At 46.3% G+C, this 12655-nt stretch overlaps 1 protein-coding gene across 1 annotated transcript in view; it reads left to right on the forward strand.

Moving 5' to 3' along the window:
* Positions 1 to 12655, forward strand: part of TENM2 (teneurin transmembrane protein 2) — a 423997-nt gene that overhangs the window by 312300 nt on the left and 99042 nt on the right. The window contains exon 13 of the mRNA XM_069592738.1: positions 10935 to 11145. Coding sequence (XP_069448839.1) covers positions 10935 to 11145 — 211 coding nt within the window. The remainder of the gene's footprint in view (positions 1 to 10934; positions 11146 to 12655) is intronic.

Below are 12655 nucleotides of genomic sequence, written 5' to 3' on the forward strand. Positions count from 1 at the left end.
TTTGATTTTGGAGTGCAACAAACTGGGTTCAAAACCCAGCCCTAGGCGGTGCAGCCACCGCCATGCTATCCTTGCCTCTGCGGGTGGCGCTGGTCAACCAGAACCGGATCGGAGGCACACAACATTCTCAGGAGGCAGAACTAAGACCGGAAGGATTGGTTGAAAGAAAGTCGATTTCTGTGTTGATCTGAACATTGAGACGAAACTGGGTAGATCAAGCATGGTATCAGCTCCAGCAGCTAGAACATTTTCCCTGCCTTAAGGATCATCTCTAACCTTCTGTAGCAAACAAGGATTCAGCATCCAGTCCTTCTGCACAGGAACTTGTGTGAAGCTTCTAGGACCAGCACCCAACAAGCCAAACGTTTATGATTTCAAAACCACTTATGACCAGATGTACGGTCTCCTTAGGAAAGACAGAGAGCTGCATTCCAGTGGTTGCCCTTTAACCCCGAGTGCTTGACTCTGACAGGTGTTACCTGTGGGTACCACTCAGGGGCACCTGTGAAGCAGGGGCCACAGCAGCCCGTGCGAGGTGTGCGAGGTCACTGGGTTTCTGTCCTTACGCTCATGGGACAGTCAAGGAGACCACATGGACACTGTTGAGGAAAGTTCTGGTGCAATGTTAGAGCAGTTTCGACGAGGAAGGTGGGACCCCAAACCCTGTGGCTTCACACACTGCAGGTAGGTGTGGGGGGGGGGGGTGTGTGCCCTGATTCACAGGGGTACTTCCCACTCCAGTGGTGTTCTGGAGGGTCAGACCACAGGGGACCACGTTGGCCGCAGAGGAAGCATGTTAGAAGCAGGTAATTTGAGAAGATTTCAGGAGGACACAAAGCAGACTGGTCTGCTCCCTGAGACTCACAGGGTTCTTGTACACATGACCTCGGGCTGTGTGTGGATAGTAAGACCGTCCTTGATGGCTGGGTTTTGACCAGGACCTTCAGGGTCACACCCAGATGGTTTATATTCCTGGGCCTCCTTGCGTTACCACAAATGCTGGTGAGTCTCTGGGTGGAGCCCAGACACGTTCCAAGCAGAGGAGTGTAGACACCGTGTGGAAAACTGTCTTCACGTTGGCACTCTGGCAGTTTTGAATAAACTACAAATGTTCTCTGTAACAAATAAAACAGAACAGCCCCACCAGATAAAAGCTGCATGGTCTTAGGTGAGGTGTTTAATCTCTCTCAATGTGCAATTCTTCATCTGTAAACAGCAGTGTTGATGATGCCTGGAGTTCTGATGGTAATTTAATGAGAGGATGCATGTAAAGCACTTAGCCCGGTGCCTGGCACTCAGTAAGCTCTTCATAAGAGCAGCTATTAGCTCTCATTAGATGATCCGTGGCCGTACTGACCCCCAGGGATGCTGTCACCGAGCACAGGATCCCTGTGCTGAAATGCACTGGCTTTGGGAGGCTCCGGGAGCACAAGGACAGAGGCTCTGAGCCAATGTGCTCGTTTTGATGGTGTAGTTTGCATTAGGACTGACCACCCCAAGCCTGTGTTTGACAAGATGGTCACTAAAGCATGGAGCTGTCACTTGTCACTGTGGAGTAGATGAAAGTTTGGCTGGTCCTTCCTAGGGGAGAATCCCCAAATCTAGAGCCCTGTGTTCTCCTGAAGTGCTTCCCAACTGGTAAGACACTAGATTGTTGGCATGGAGATGCTCCAAGCCAAAAAGTGTCCATGGTCAGGAAATACTGCACACTCCACCGCAACAGTAAAGATTCCTAACGCATAGTCACTCAACAAAGGCTCTGAGAAATCCCGCTGTGATGAAACCACTTTACCTTTGTTTAACCAGCACCCCCTAGACTGACCACAGACCCTTCTGTCCTACCTCACTCTCTATTTTAGGGAACCCCTGTTACTCTCCCCCAGGAGGCATAAGTTGCCTGAGGGTGAGTTGTGCTGCTATGGATATCTGAAAGGTGTTTTCAGTCATTGAGAGCAGCGGGGGGTGGGGTGGGGGGGTGGTCTCAAGCTCTAGTGAACGAAGGAATCACATGGGGCATTTTCTTTAAAATGCAGATTCCCAGTTTCCACACTCAGGAATTCAGTAGGTGTGGGTGAGATAATGATCAGTATTTTAACATCACTGAGCTGATTCCAGGACAGGAAATCTGGGAGCATAACCTGACCATCAGCAGTTTGGTGCCTGATTTATAGAAGTACATGCTCAGAACACCAGCATCAGCATCACCTGCGAGCTTATAAGAAATGCACGCTCTCGAGTCCCAAACTCTAAAACTACAGAATTAGAATCTACATTTTAACAAGTTCCCCCAAGTGATTCTGATGCTGGTTAGAATTTGAGAAGCATTGGTTTTAAAGGGTTTGGTTGATAGTGTTTGTTTTTATTTTTTGTCCACTTGTTTTATTTTTGATGAAGAAGCATCCCCCCCACCCCCCAAAAAAGAAAACTAGACACACATTTCAAGTTCATTACCATAAGATTTCTACCATCCCTCACCTCCCATCCCCATGCATATGGAGTCGACCAGATGCCCCAGTAGCTTCAGGGTAAACCAGAATCCCATCAAAAAGAGGTTTTACTTGGATCATATCACTGCCTTCAGTAACAGTGCCTGGGTTTTCCTAGACAGTCTTTGCTTTCTTTCCCACATCCATCCTGAAGACCAGGAAAGCCAGCAAAGGAGCTCTTAGTGGGGGCCTCCACTCTGCCAGGTCTCTGATTGGACATGATGGATCTTCCACTGCTAAGTTATAAGCAAAGCTGGAAGGTGCTTTGGGGGCAGGGATCCCAGGCCTTGGAATTCAGAGACTGACAAAAAGAGTTGACAGGAAGCAAGAGGAGCACTTCCAACAGGCCTTCCAGAAGGAATGCAAATACAATTTTACTTCTTGCAATGTTTGAGAATGGCGGGTGCCCCATGGGGGGAGAGGCGAGATGCCTGCCGAACGATGGTCCATCAGGCAGCCAGGGTATTAATGGCAGGTGAAACCTTCCAAATGAGCACCCTGTCAGCCAATCTATTGCTTTAAAAGGTTGGCAGTGCGGGAGACCTAACAGAGGCAATGAAGAACTAATCTCATATTGCCAGGTTAAATCAAGTCAGCCTTGCCTGTGCCTTTCACTTCTTAGTTACATCAAGCTGGAATACTTTCAATTATCCCTCACTTCCAACTTGTCAGCAGGCATTGGGTAAAATGCAAATAGAAGAGTCCCCTTCCCTGGTGAAGAGCAGGAAATATCATTAAAAACAGCCTCCCCCGTTTGTTGAGCTCTTCCTCTGTGTTTAGCGCAGTACCTTCATCTTCTCATTTCACATGGACCATCTTATAGCATCTCCCTGATCTTTGGTGACATAGGTGCTATTAAGTCCACTCTGTAGTTGGGAACACCAAGTCACAGGAGGTCGCTAACCATAGCTAATGAATGATAGATAGGACAGATTTTAGAACCAGACCATTCTAACTCTAAAGCCTGTATTATTATGTTATTTGTTTAACTAGGATAGAAGGCCAGTACTGCCCTGGACAATGGTTCCCTGAGCTTTGGAGTGTTGGACCTGCCTTAAAATTTTGTAAGTGCTGTCCCAGTGGCAGAGACTGGCCAGGACCAGCAATGCAGTGCCCTCACCTGGACTAGAGCCCTTAGGAGCCCTGGGTCCTATTTCTTCCTTTCATGTGCTCTCTGACCCTCTCCCCCTCCTCACCTTCACCCCCACGCATGTACGGTTGACCAGATACCCTGAGATGCTTGGAGATTTGCATTTCTGAGTTATCTCAAGGTCCAACACCCAGCCTCAACATCAGAGAGCAGATTGGTGAGTCAGTTGCTCCTGCTGGCTGAAGGAGTATTTCTTCTGCAAGTTTATGTAAGATCAGGCTGCTAGAATAGTGCTGATATGCTGATCTGGGAAACTCAGATTGTTTACCCAGATACAGGCCTGGCAGGAAAATATTAGCCAGGGACCCCATATACTTTCAGCACGGTCCTGTAAGAGCTCACCTTAAAACAAAATAACTCCCAGGGCAAGTCAAATCCTATGATCGCTGTATTTCTTTTTTCACTCAAGAACCCCTTTATGTGTCTGGCTAGAATTCAGGAGCCTTTGGCCTCTGTCAGCCTGCAGTGGAGGCTGCTCTCCAGCAACCCCCTTGCTCTCTCCTTGGGTCCATCACAAAGAGCACACAGTACAGGTCTCTTTCTTGCCCCTACTTGTCACCTTCTTCCTTCTCACCACTGCTTCGTTCATTCCCCCCTCCTCTCCGTCATTCAGGTGATCTCAAAAACTGCCCTAGGATTATTGGGTTTACTACCTGGATTCCCTGTATTTTGTTGGGAAAATGAGAACATGACAAGTACTGTACTCTGTATGGGAAACAGACCTATATGATGCCAAGAAGACTCAAAAAGAAGAAAAGAAGTAGAAATGATTTGGAAGCACGTAGTAGGTTACTTGGATAGGAAATGGCTACCCACTCTGGTATTCTTGCCTGGGAAATCCCATGGATAGAGGAGCCTGGCAGGCTGTTGTCCATGGGGTTGCAAAGAGTCAGACACAATTTAGCAACTAAACAGCAACAACAGTAAGTTACTAGGTGCTTATTTAATCCTCCCAATGCTCCTGTGAGGTCGTCAGCATTAGCAGCAGCAGCAGCAGCAGCACCGCCATCATCATCATGCCTGCTTTGTGCTTAAGGAAGACAGAGCACAGAGAGGGTGATCATCTTGCCCAGAGTCAATCTGTTAGCAAATACGTGAAGCGCATAATCTTAAAGATGCACCTTGATGAGTTTTTATCGAAATAATCACTTGTGTGGTCGAGTGAATAAGATAATCTAGAAAATTCCCAGAACCTGAAAGGTCCCCTATATTCTTTTCCAGGCAATACCTCCCTATAAGGGTGACTACAATTTCTAACGTTTCTACTATAAGTCAGGAACTTTGCCTGTTCTTGAACATCCGATAAATGAAAGACTATGTAGTCTTGAAAGCCAGTGTTTTAACCAGTCCACCCTACTGAGTGGGAAAGGTAGATTTGATGGTTGGTGGTCCCTCTTGTCAATCCCTGATCTGGAAAAAGTGCAGCTCGTTTTTCATAAGCTGCCGACCAGTCCCCAACCCTGTGCTGCCTACAGACACTAGCAGAGTTTATCCGTGGCACCTGAAGTGAATTGTGAGAGTTGATTTGTGCCACCCTGTCACAAAATAAAACTGAGAAAAGTAAATTTGGATCTTCCTCTGAAGCCTTTAATACCCACGAAAGCCAGAGAGTTCATGCAGGTCATTGAGGGAATCACTTGCATACCAAGCTGCAAGGAACAAAAGACACCAAGATCAGACCCAAATGCCTCCATCTGGATTCTCCCAAAGCTGCCCAGTTTACAGAGATCAAAGAGGAAATGAAATAACCCTCGTCTCATTCCTGGAGACTTCGCTTTCCTACAGGACTGATGCATGGACTCAGGCAGCCTTCCCCAGACAGAAGAGAGGTACATCTTTCAGCCAGCTTGGAAGTGCTCAGTTGTTTGCTATAGCTTCTCTGTTCACCCATGGCCCCTGTCCCCCGAGAGTAGCATCACTGTTAAGTGTTCAGTGAAGGATCTGAGGTTAAATCTCTGGACTGTTGAGGAACTCCTTAAAAAGCCTTCCAGAACAAAGGAGGCAGCAGCTGGAAACAGCTGGCACCAGCCTGCAGCCCACCCAGGTGTGCCACCTTGTACCAGTGGTAAACAGCTGGAGGGGGGCTCAAGGCTCCCAGGTAAACAGTGTGGTCCTTAGCAGCCTGCACTGCAGACAGTGAATTCCCAGGCATCTTGTTTCTCATGCTGATTCCTCTCTCAGATGTCCATTTCAACCAGCCAGACTCTTCCTCAGCTGTAGGGCAGACAAGCCTTCAGAAGTGATTAAATCTCGCCGCTGCTCATGCCTTCCCAGCTTAATGAGTGGCCACTGCCCTGTCTTCAGGCTCCCTTTGGGAAGGAAGCATCTCCTCCTTCCGATGATGAAGAAGACAATGAGTGGTGATGTCATGGGTTGCCTCTTTCTGCTTTTTCTCCAAAGCTGCTTCTTGACCACTCGAAGAATTTACTTGGTTTTTCTGAGCCTCATTTCCAACTCTGTAGGATGGGCGTTGTTCTGAGTACTTTCTACACCAGGTGCTCTTCCAAGTCCTGAATATGAAATAACTGCTTTCATCCTCCCAACAGCGCTTGGCGTCGATCTTCATTTTGTAGCTAAGAAAGCTGAGGCACAGAGCACTGAATTGTCCACGGTCAGCAGATGGGTAGTAGCTGCTCTGAGATTCAAACCCAGACACCCCGATCCAGAGTCTGCAGCTTATGGGTTCTATTTTTCTGCTTTGTAGGGTTGCCATAAGGATATAAATCAAGAATATATGTAAATCCAGTACAATCTATAGCATTTATTATTACCACCAATTATTAACTTATCCCTATTTGAAAACATAGCATTCTTGCCCAACTGCAACCTACCCATGAATGACTCCAATCAGGGGATATTCGTTTCATTTCTTTATATCCCATTTTTATCCACTGAAAAAAAGGGAAAACTTCAGGGAGTTTCTGGTTATGGTAATTCCTATCATTCAACATATACTGTATTGGTCAGTCCCTAAGTCATGTCTAACTCTGCAACCCCATGGACCATAGCAAGTCCTGTCCTTCACTATCTCCTGGAGTTTGCTCCAACTCATGTCCACTGGGTCAGTGATGCTATCCGACCACCTCATCCTCTGTCCATGTATACTGTATGCCTGACTGATATTATATCCGTCCATTCCCCGTCATATGACCCTATGATATATGCATTGTTATCACTCAGTTTTAAAGGCAAAGAAATTGAGTTTCAGCCAGCAAAACTTTGATTGTAAACTTTTTCTTTCTAAGCTGACACAGCCAGGGACTAGAGGAATTCACAGTCCAGGTTCTTAACCTCCGTGTAGACTCTGTGTAGACTTTTGGCTTCTTATCGTGAGAATGCCAATCCAAAGCTTTCCATTTAGCATTAACCTGATTTTAGTGTCACATTGCCAGAACAGTTATGCAAGATTCTCTCTGATTTTCTTTGTCAAAAGCAATACAAAGAATGCCTCACCTACCGCTCCCAGAAAATTTCTCCCTATCCATATTTCTCTGAAATGGCCATTCCCATTAGCATACAATGTCTGTGTGTGGCATACAGCCAGAACTTTTCTTTAGTGTGTGTTCTAACTTAAAGCACCTAGTTAATACTCCACAGCCGCATCTTGCAGAGTGGAGTAAATAAGAATGTTTATGAAGCGGACGTAGGACCCCGCTGTGAGCTGATGGGGAAGACCTGGGTCAAACTTTCCCATAACCGCTGAGTCAGAACGGGGCTCTTTTCGAAGACTCTGCAAACCTCTCTCACCAGGAGAAAGCCAAGCAGACAAACAAATAAGTAGGCGGATAAATAAAAAAATAAATCATCCAATGTCATGCAGGGGCCGAGCCGCTTTCGCGCCCCTGTTGAATGGAGACGTCGGCAGCCTCTCAGGTCCTGAACTGGCAATTCAGAACAGTTTGATTGCCTGCTTGATTGTTTGCGAGATAACTGCAAGATTGTCAGTGACAGGGTAATTTACTGAAGATTGCCATGTCAGACTCCATGCGAGGGGCTTGCTGGCATAAAGATGCGCTTCTTGTGACTGACAGGCCGCGGGGAGATTGGAGTGCCAATTTCAAGTTCACAGTGTCGTCTGCAAGTGTTTGGCGGCTGCAGCCCATAATCGCAAAACATGATGAGGTCATTACAGGCGTAACGTATGCTCACACTTAATAACGGCTAGAACCCCAAATGCATAATGTCTGGAGCAGGTAAATGTAAATATGTAGGAGGACATCATTTATATCCTTTTTATTTTAAGCATTTGCCATCTGCTATTGGCTGATGTGTTTGTAGGACATCTCCTGCTGCCAGACGGACCCTTGAATAAAAAGCCCAGAGTCAACAAAAACAGTGAGGAAATTTGTGGTCCACACTTTTGAAGCAGTCACAGATCCGGAAGGAGTAGCATCGGGATCAAATAATAACTTAAGACAGTCTTTCCTGTTAAGATTCCTCTCCCAACCCCCTGTCTTAAGTTATTATTTGATCCCAATGCGAGGCCCTCAAGCTGGTTGTACAGAGTGGGTGGTAGAGGGTTGAGGGTGGGGAGGTCACGTTCCCAGCTTCGGGAGGAAAAGGCAACCAGAGATGGATGGAACTCCTAATGGGAAGAGGCCGGTGGCCTTAAAGAAATCTATAGTGCTAATAACAGTGGGTTTCTTCTACCTGAGAACTTTCTGCAGCGGCTGAATGAAGCACTGCCAACATATCTCAGCAGGATATTTTTAAATCCAAAGCAGGCATTCCATGGTGGATTCCTTCTGTCTAGTGAGGGCAGTCCATAGAAAATGATGTTAACGGAAGAATACTTGGCTTTTTTATCCTATTCTTCTTTCATATTCTACCAAGGGCGCTGGGAGCCCTTAGCTGATGTGAAATGGTACCTTGGCATCATTCTGCTGCTGAGATATGAGTCTCCAACACCGTTTCTTAGGTCTGAGATTTGCCTTGACTCTTGGGGGGATACCCGATTCAGCCAGCACGTTGGACAGAGGTACTCATAGCCATGACTCTGAAAGTCTCTAAATTTTAAGCATGCCTGCCTGCTCAACCTCCTGTGTCTGCACTTCCAGGAAATTTTGTAAATCTAAACGTGTTATGAGACACCCGAGCAACATTTGCCCATGTGGAAAATGAGAGGCTAGTTTTAGTAATTTAAAGCCGAGCAAAACATACAACCTCCTAATTTGTTTGTTTGCTAAAAAGAAAGTAATGCATTAAAATCATTGTACATTAATTGCTAAATTACAGTGGAACTTGGGTGAAATTATATATTTCAATTTCATTAGCGGAACCAAACGTAAAGAGTAATGCCAAAAAATTACATTGTAGTGAATTTAAAGCACACAGCCAGGCCTCTGATTCAGCGCTCCAGTTCAAGTGTTCATCAAGTCACAGCCTGGAATTAGAGTGCATGTTTTTATGATGCTAATTATGGCCCCCAAATGCCTCGCTATCAAATCAAGGAGGTGTAAGCAAGTTACTCTCCAAGCTCCTACACTGTGTATTCAATCAACTCCCAGCAGAGTGAAGAAGGACCGGCTAACTAATCCATTCTAATAGGAATCCCAAGGCATAAACACTGCCCTAAACATTCCCATCCGCATTCCTAACAGACATGTGGAGAATGGGAAACAGTCATTTATTCACTCAACAAACATTTGTTGGGTCTGATTCCACATTGGCACTAAGCAAAGCATGAATATAAAAATGAATGTGACACTGTTCTTCTTTTCAAAAAGCTCGTTTTCCAGACAGGAAGGCAAGCAATCAGAGATAGATAATTCTAGTACAAGGAAGTTAGTGTGAACAATGGTTTCTAATATTTCTAGTGCATTATAATCACCTGAGAATCATGTTTAAAATGCAGATTCCAGGACCTACTCCTGGAGGCTCGGCCTGGGGAGGTCTGGGGTAGGATCCTGATTCTCCCCATGGGATTTTGATATAGAAGCATTCTCTGAGAACCTCAGATTCAGGGATGCACAGAACAAGAATACCTACCTTAGCCATGGACATCATCAGGAAGGCTTCCTGGAGGAGGCCACACCTAGTGTGGATCTTAAAGGATGCATCATATCCTTTTCCTTCTCTATACTGTCAGCTCCTTTATGACAGACACCATCGTTCTTTGTTCCCTGTTTTATTTTCAGAACATGAATAGCACTCAAACATTTGTTGAACGATAGATGACTAGGAGGGCTTCCCTGGTGGCACAGACAGTAAAGAATCCACCTGCAACGCAGGAGACCTGGGTTCAATCCCTGGGTTGCGAAGATCCCCTGGAGGAGGGCATGGCAACCCACTCCGGTATTCTTGCCTAGAGAATCCCATGGATAGAGGAGCCTGGCAGGCTACAGTCCATGGGGTCACAAAGTGTCAGACATGACTGAGCAACTAAACACAGATGACTCAGGAACGGGTGAAGGAGCAGGAATCTAGGCAAATAAATCAGAATGTTCAGAGTCCTGCAGCTATGGTGAAGGCAGCTCCAGAGCAATTGGGTAAACTAATGGCTTAGTTTGTGGATGCTCATGCCAAAGCCATATCTCCACATTTCCTGGAAAATGTCACTCATCACCCCTGGTGCTCCCACTAGTCAGCACTACCCTCCCTGACTTAGAGGAAGTGGGGATGGAATGCTTTTCTCTACTGAAGCAGGATTTAAGGAATCCCATGCATTTTGATGACTTGCATACCCATTAACATGGGTCTCTGAAATCTAGCAACAGGTAATTTTTTTGTGCTACGTTGTTTAAAAGCAAAGTGTTAGTTTTTATTGCCAACCGCTCAAATAATACGTGTTCATAATAGAAAAAGTAGAAATACAAGAGTTTTAACACAAGATAGAAAAAGAAAGAGACACACTAATCTACTACCTGGGGATAACCATTTGTCAACATTCTCAACAACTTTCTTTCAGTCTTTTATTTATATTGGAAATATACTAGGCTTGTTGTGGGAAACCTGTCAGGTCAGGCCTTTGGGAAGGGTCGAGGCTGGTTGGGACAAAGATGTTAACATCTCAAGGACTTCCCTGGTGGTCCAGTGGTTAAGAATCTGCCTTGCAATTATCCTTAACCACTGGATCCCACGTGCTATAGAGCAACTAAAGCCACATGCAGCAACTACTGAGCCATGGTGCCACAGCTAGAGAGTCTGCTGGCTACAGTGAAAGAAACGAAGATCCCCGTGCTACAGCTGAGACCCAATGCAGTCAATAATTAATTAATTTTAAAAAAAGGTGCTAGCATCTCAGAGCAGCTTTGGGCTGTGAAATCTGCTGACCCCTGGCTTTGTCTCTGCCCTTCCAGATGGCCTGGTGGACTGCCTGGACCCTGACTGCTGCCTCCAGTCAGCCTGTCAGAATAGCCTGCTCTGCCGAGGGTCCCGGGACCCCCTAGACATCATTCAGCAGGGCCAGACAGACTCACCCGCAGTGAAGTCCTTCTACGACCGCATCAAGCTCCTGGCCGGCAAAGACAGCACCCACATCATTCCTGGAGACAACCCTTTCAACAGCAGGTAGGCACCCTTCTGTCCCTGCAGGTGACTGAGGTCACTGCTTCCCTTCCTGTCCAAGCAGGAGGAAGTGCTCCTGGCTCTTCTGTGGGATTTGACCCCCTGCGGTGCAGAACCTGTTGGAGACCCGTTAACTGCCTGCTTTCTAGATCATTTTGAGGATCTATTATTTTATGACGTTATTGTTATTCTAAATCTCCCTGATTGTGACTTCTGTTTGATCATAACTGAAATATCTCATTCGTTAGAGTATTTTTTAATTTAGTTATTTTTCATTGGAAGGATAATTGCTTTACGGTATTGTATTGGTTTCTACCAAACACCGACATGAATCAACCATAGGCGTTTAAAGCAGTTGTAAACTCAATAGCATGACTTATCATTTGTGGCGTCTTAGAGTCAGGATGATGCCAGTTGCTAGAATTTGTTGAGCACCTATGATGAGCTAGAGACTTGATGTGCATAGATTGGCTCTCATCCTCATAGCCACTGCACCCCCACCCCCACCGATTGTATCTGCTAATTGCTTACTTGGTGTTAGGCGTTGTGCCTGGGCATTTCCCCTTCTCATTCCCAAATGGCGGCAGCAGAGTGGATTCTCTTGAATTTACATTTGCTCTCGGTTGCTAATTTGAGGCTTATGGGTATTCTGGGGCAAATTCTGGGTTTATTTTGTAGACAGCTTGGCCCCTCCTTTCCCACCAGGACAGATTAGAGCTGTACCCTGGAGAAGAAAGCAAGGAGACGAGTTGGCTTTGAGATGCCCATCCTCCTAGTCGGTGTCTTCTAGCCGCTGTTTTTGATGCTGAGGGTGGAAGGAAGGCAAGGAGAGGTGGCAGTCTTGTCCTCTTCAGGCCTGCCTGCACATCTCTGCTCTCCCTCTGGGTCAGTCTGGATCCAGATAACAATGATGTCAGCAGATGTGACGACAGCGGGTGTGACCTCCTTGGGGATGCCCCCCCATATTTGTGCTCCTTCTCAGGGAGAAATGAGAACTGGGAACCTCTAGAAACTTGTCCCCATCCCCTTATCCCTCTGACAGCCCTCAGCATGCCATCTTTCTCTTAGTTTTCTTCCCCCTCACTTAGGTCTGGGCAGACCCTGAAGCAACTCAGGAAATATGCTGTTTGAGCAGGCTTTCAACTAGAGAAGGAAATATTGAACTTTACATTTTAGAAGAGCCCCTGAGTCTACAAGAGATTGTCTTGGAGCCCCCCTCATTAGACTTTGGGGAGGAGACTATCACCGCGTCACAACTCAGACTCTGGTCCTCCTTGGGAGAGCCTGGGGAGGGTGGGAGTGGGGAGGTGGTGGGTAATGGTAGAGCCAATGAACTCTTCAGCCCTTAGAGCTCCCTGGGAAGCTATGCAGCCCCATTCGTGGCAGCTCTCAGACTATGAGGGTTCTTAACAAGGTCACCTTGGGCCAGCAACTTTAGCCTCTCTCTGTTCTGGTTTCACTAAAAATAAAATAGAAGAGAAAAAACATAATCTCAGCCCTCGCCTGTTTCAAC

Source organism: Ovis canadensis, chromosome 5 (genome assembly GCF_042477335.2).
Source record: "Ovis canadensis isolate MfBH-ARS-UI-01 breed Bighorn chromosome 5, ARS-UI_OviCan_v2, whole genome shotgun sequence".
In the NCBI taxonomy this organism is placed as follows: domain Eukaryota; kingdom Metazoa; phylum Chordata; class Mammalia; order Artiodactyla; family Bovidae; genus Ovis; species Ovis canadensis.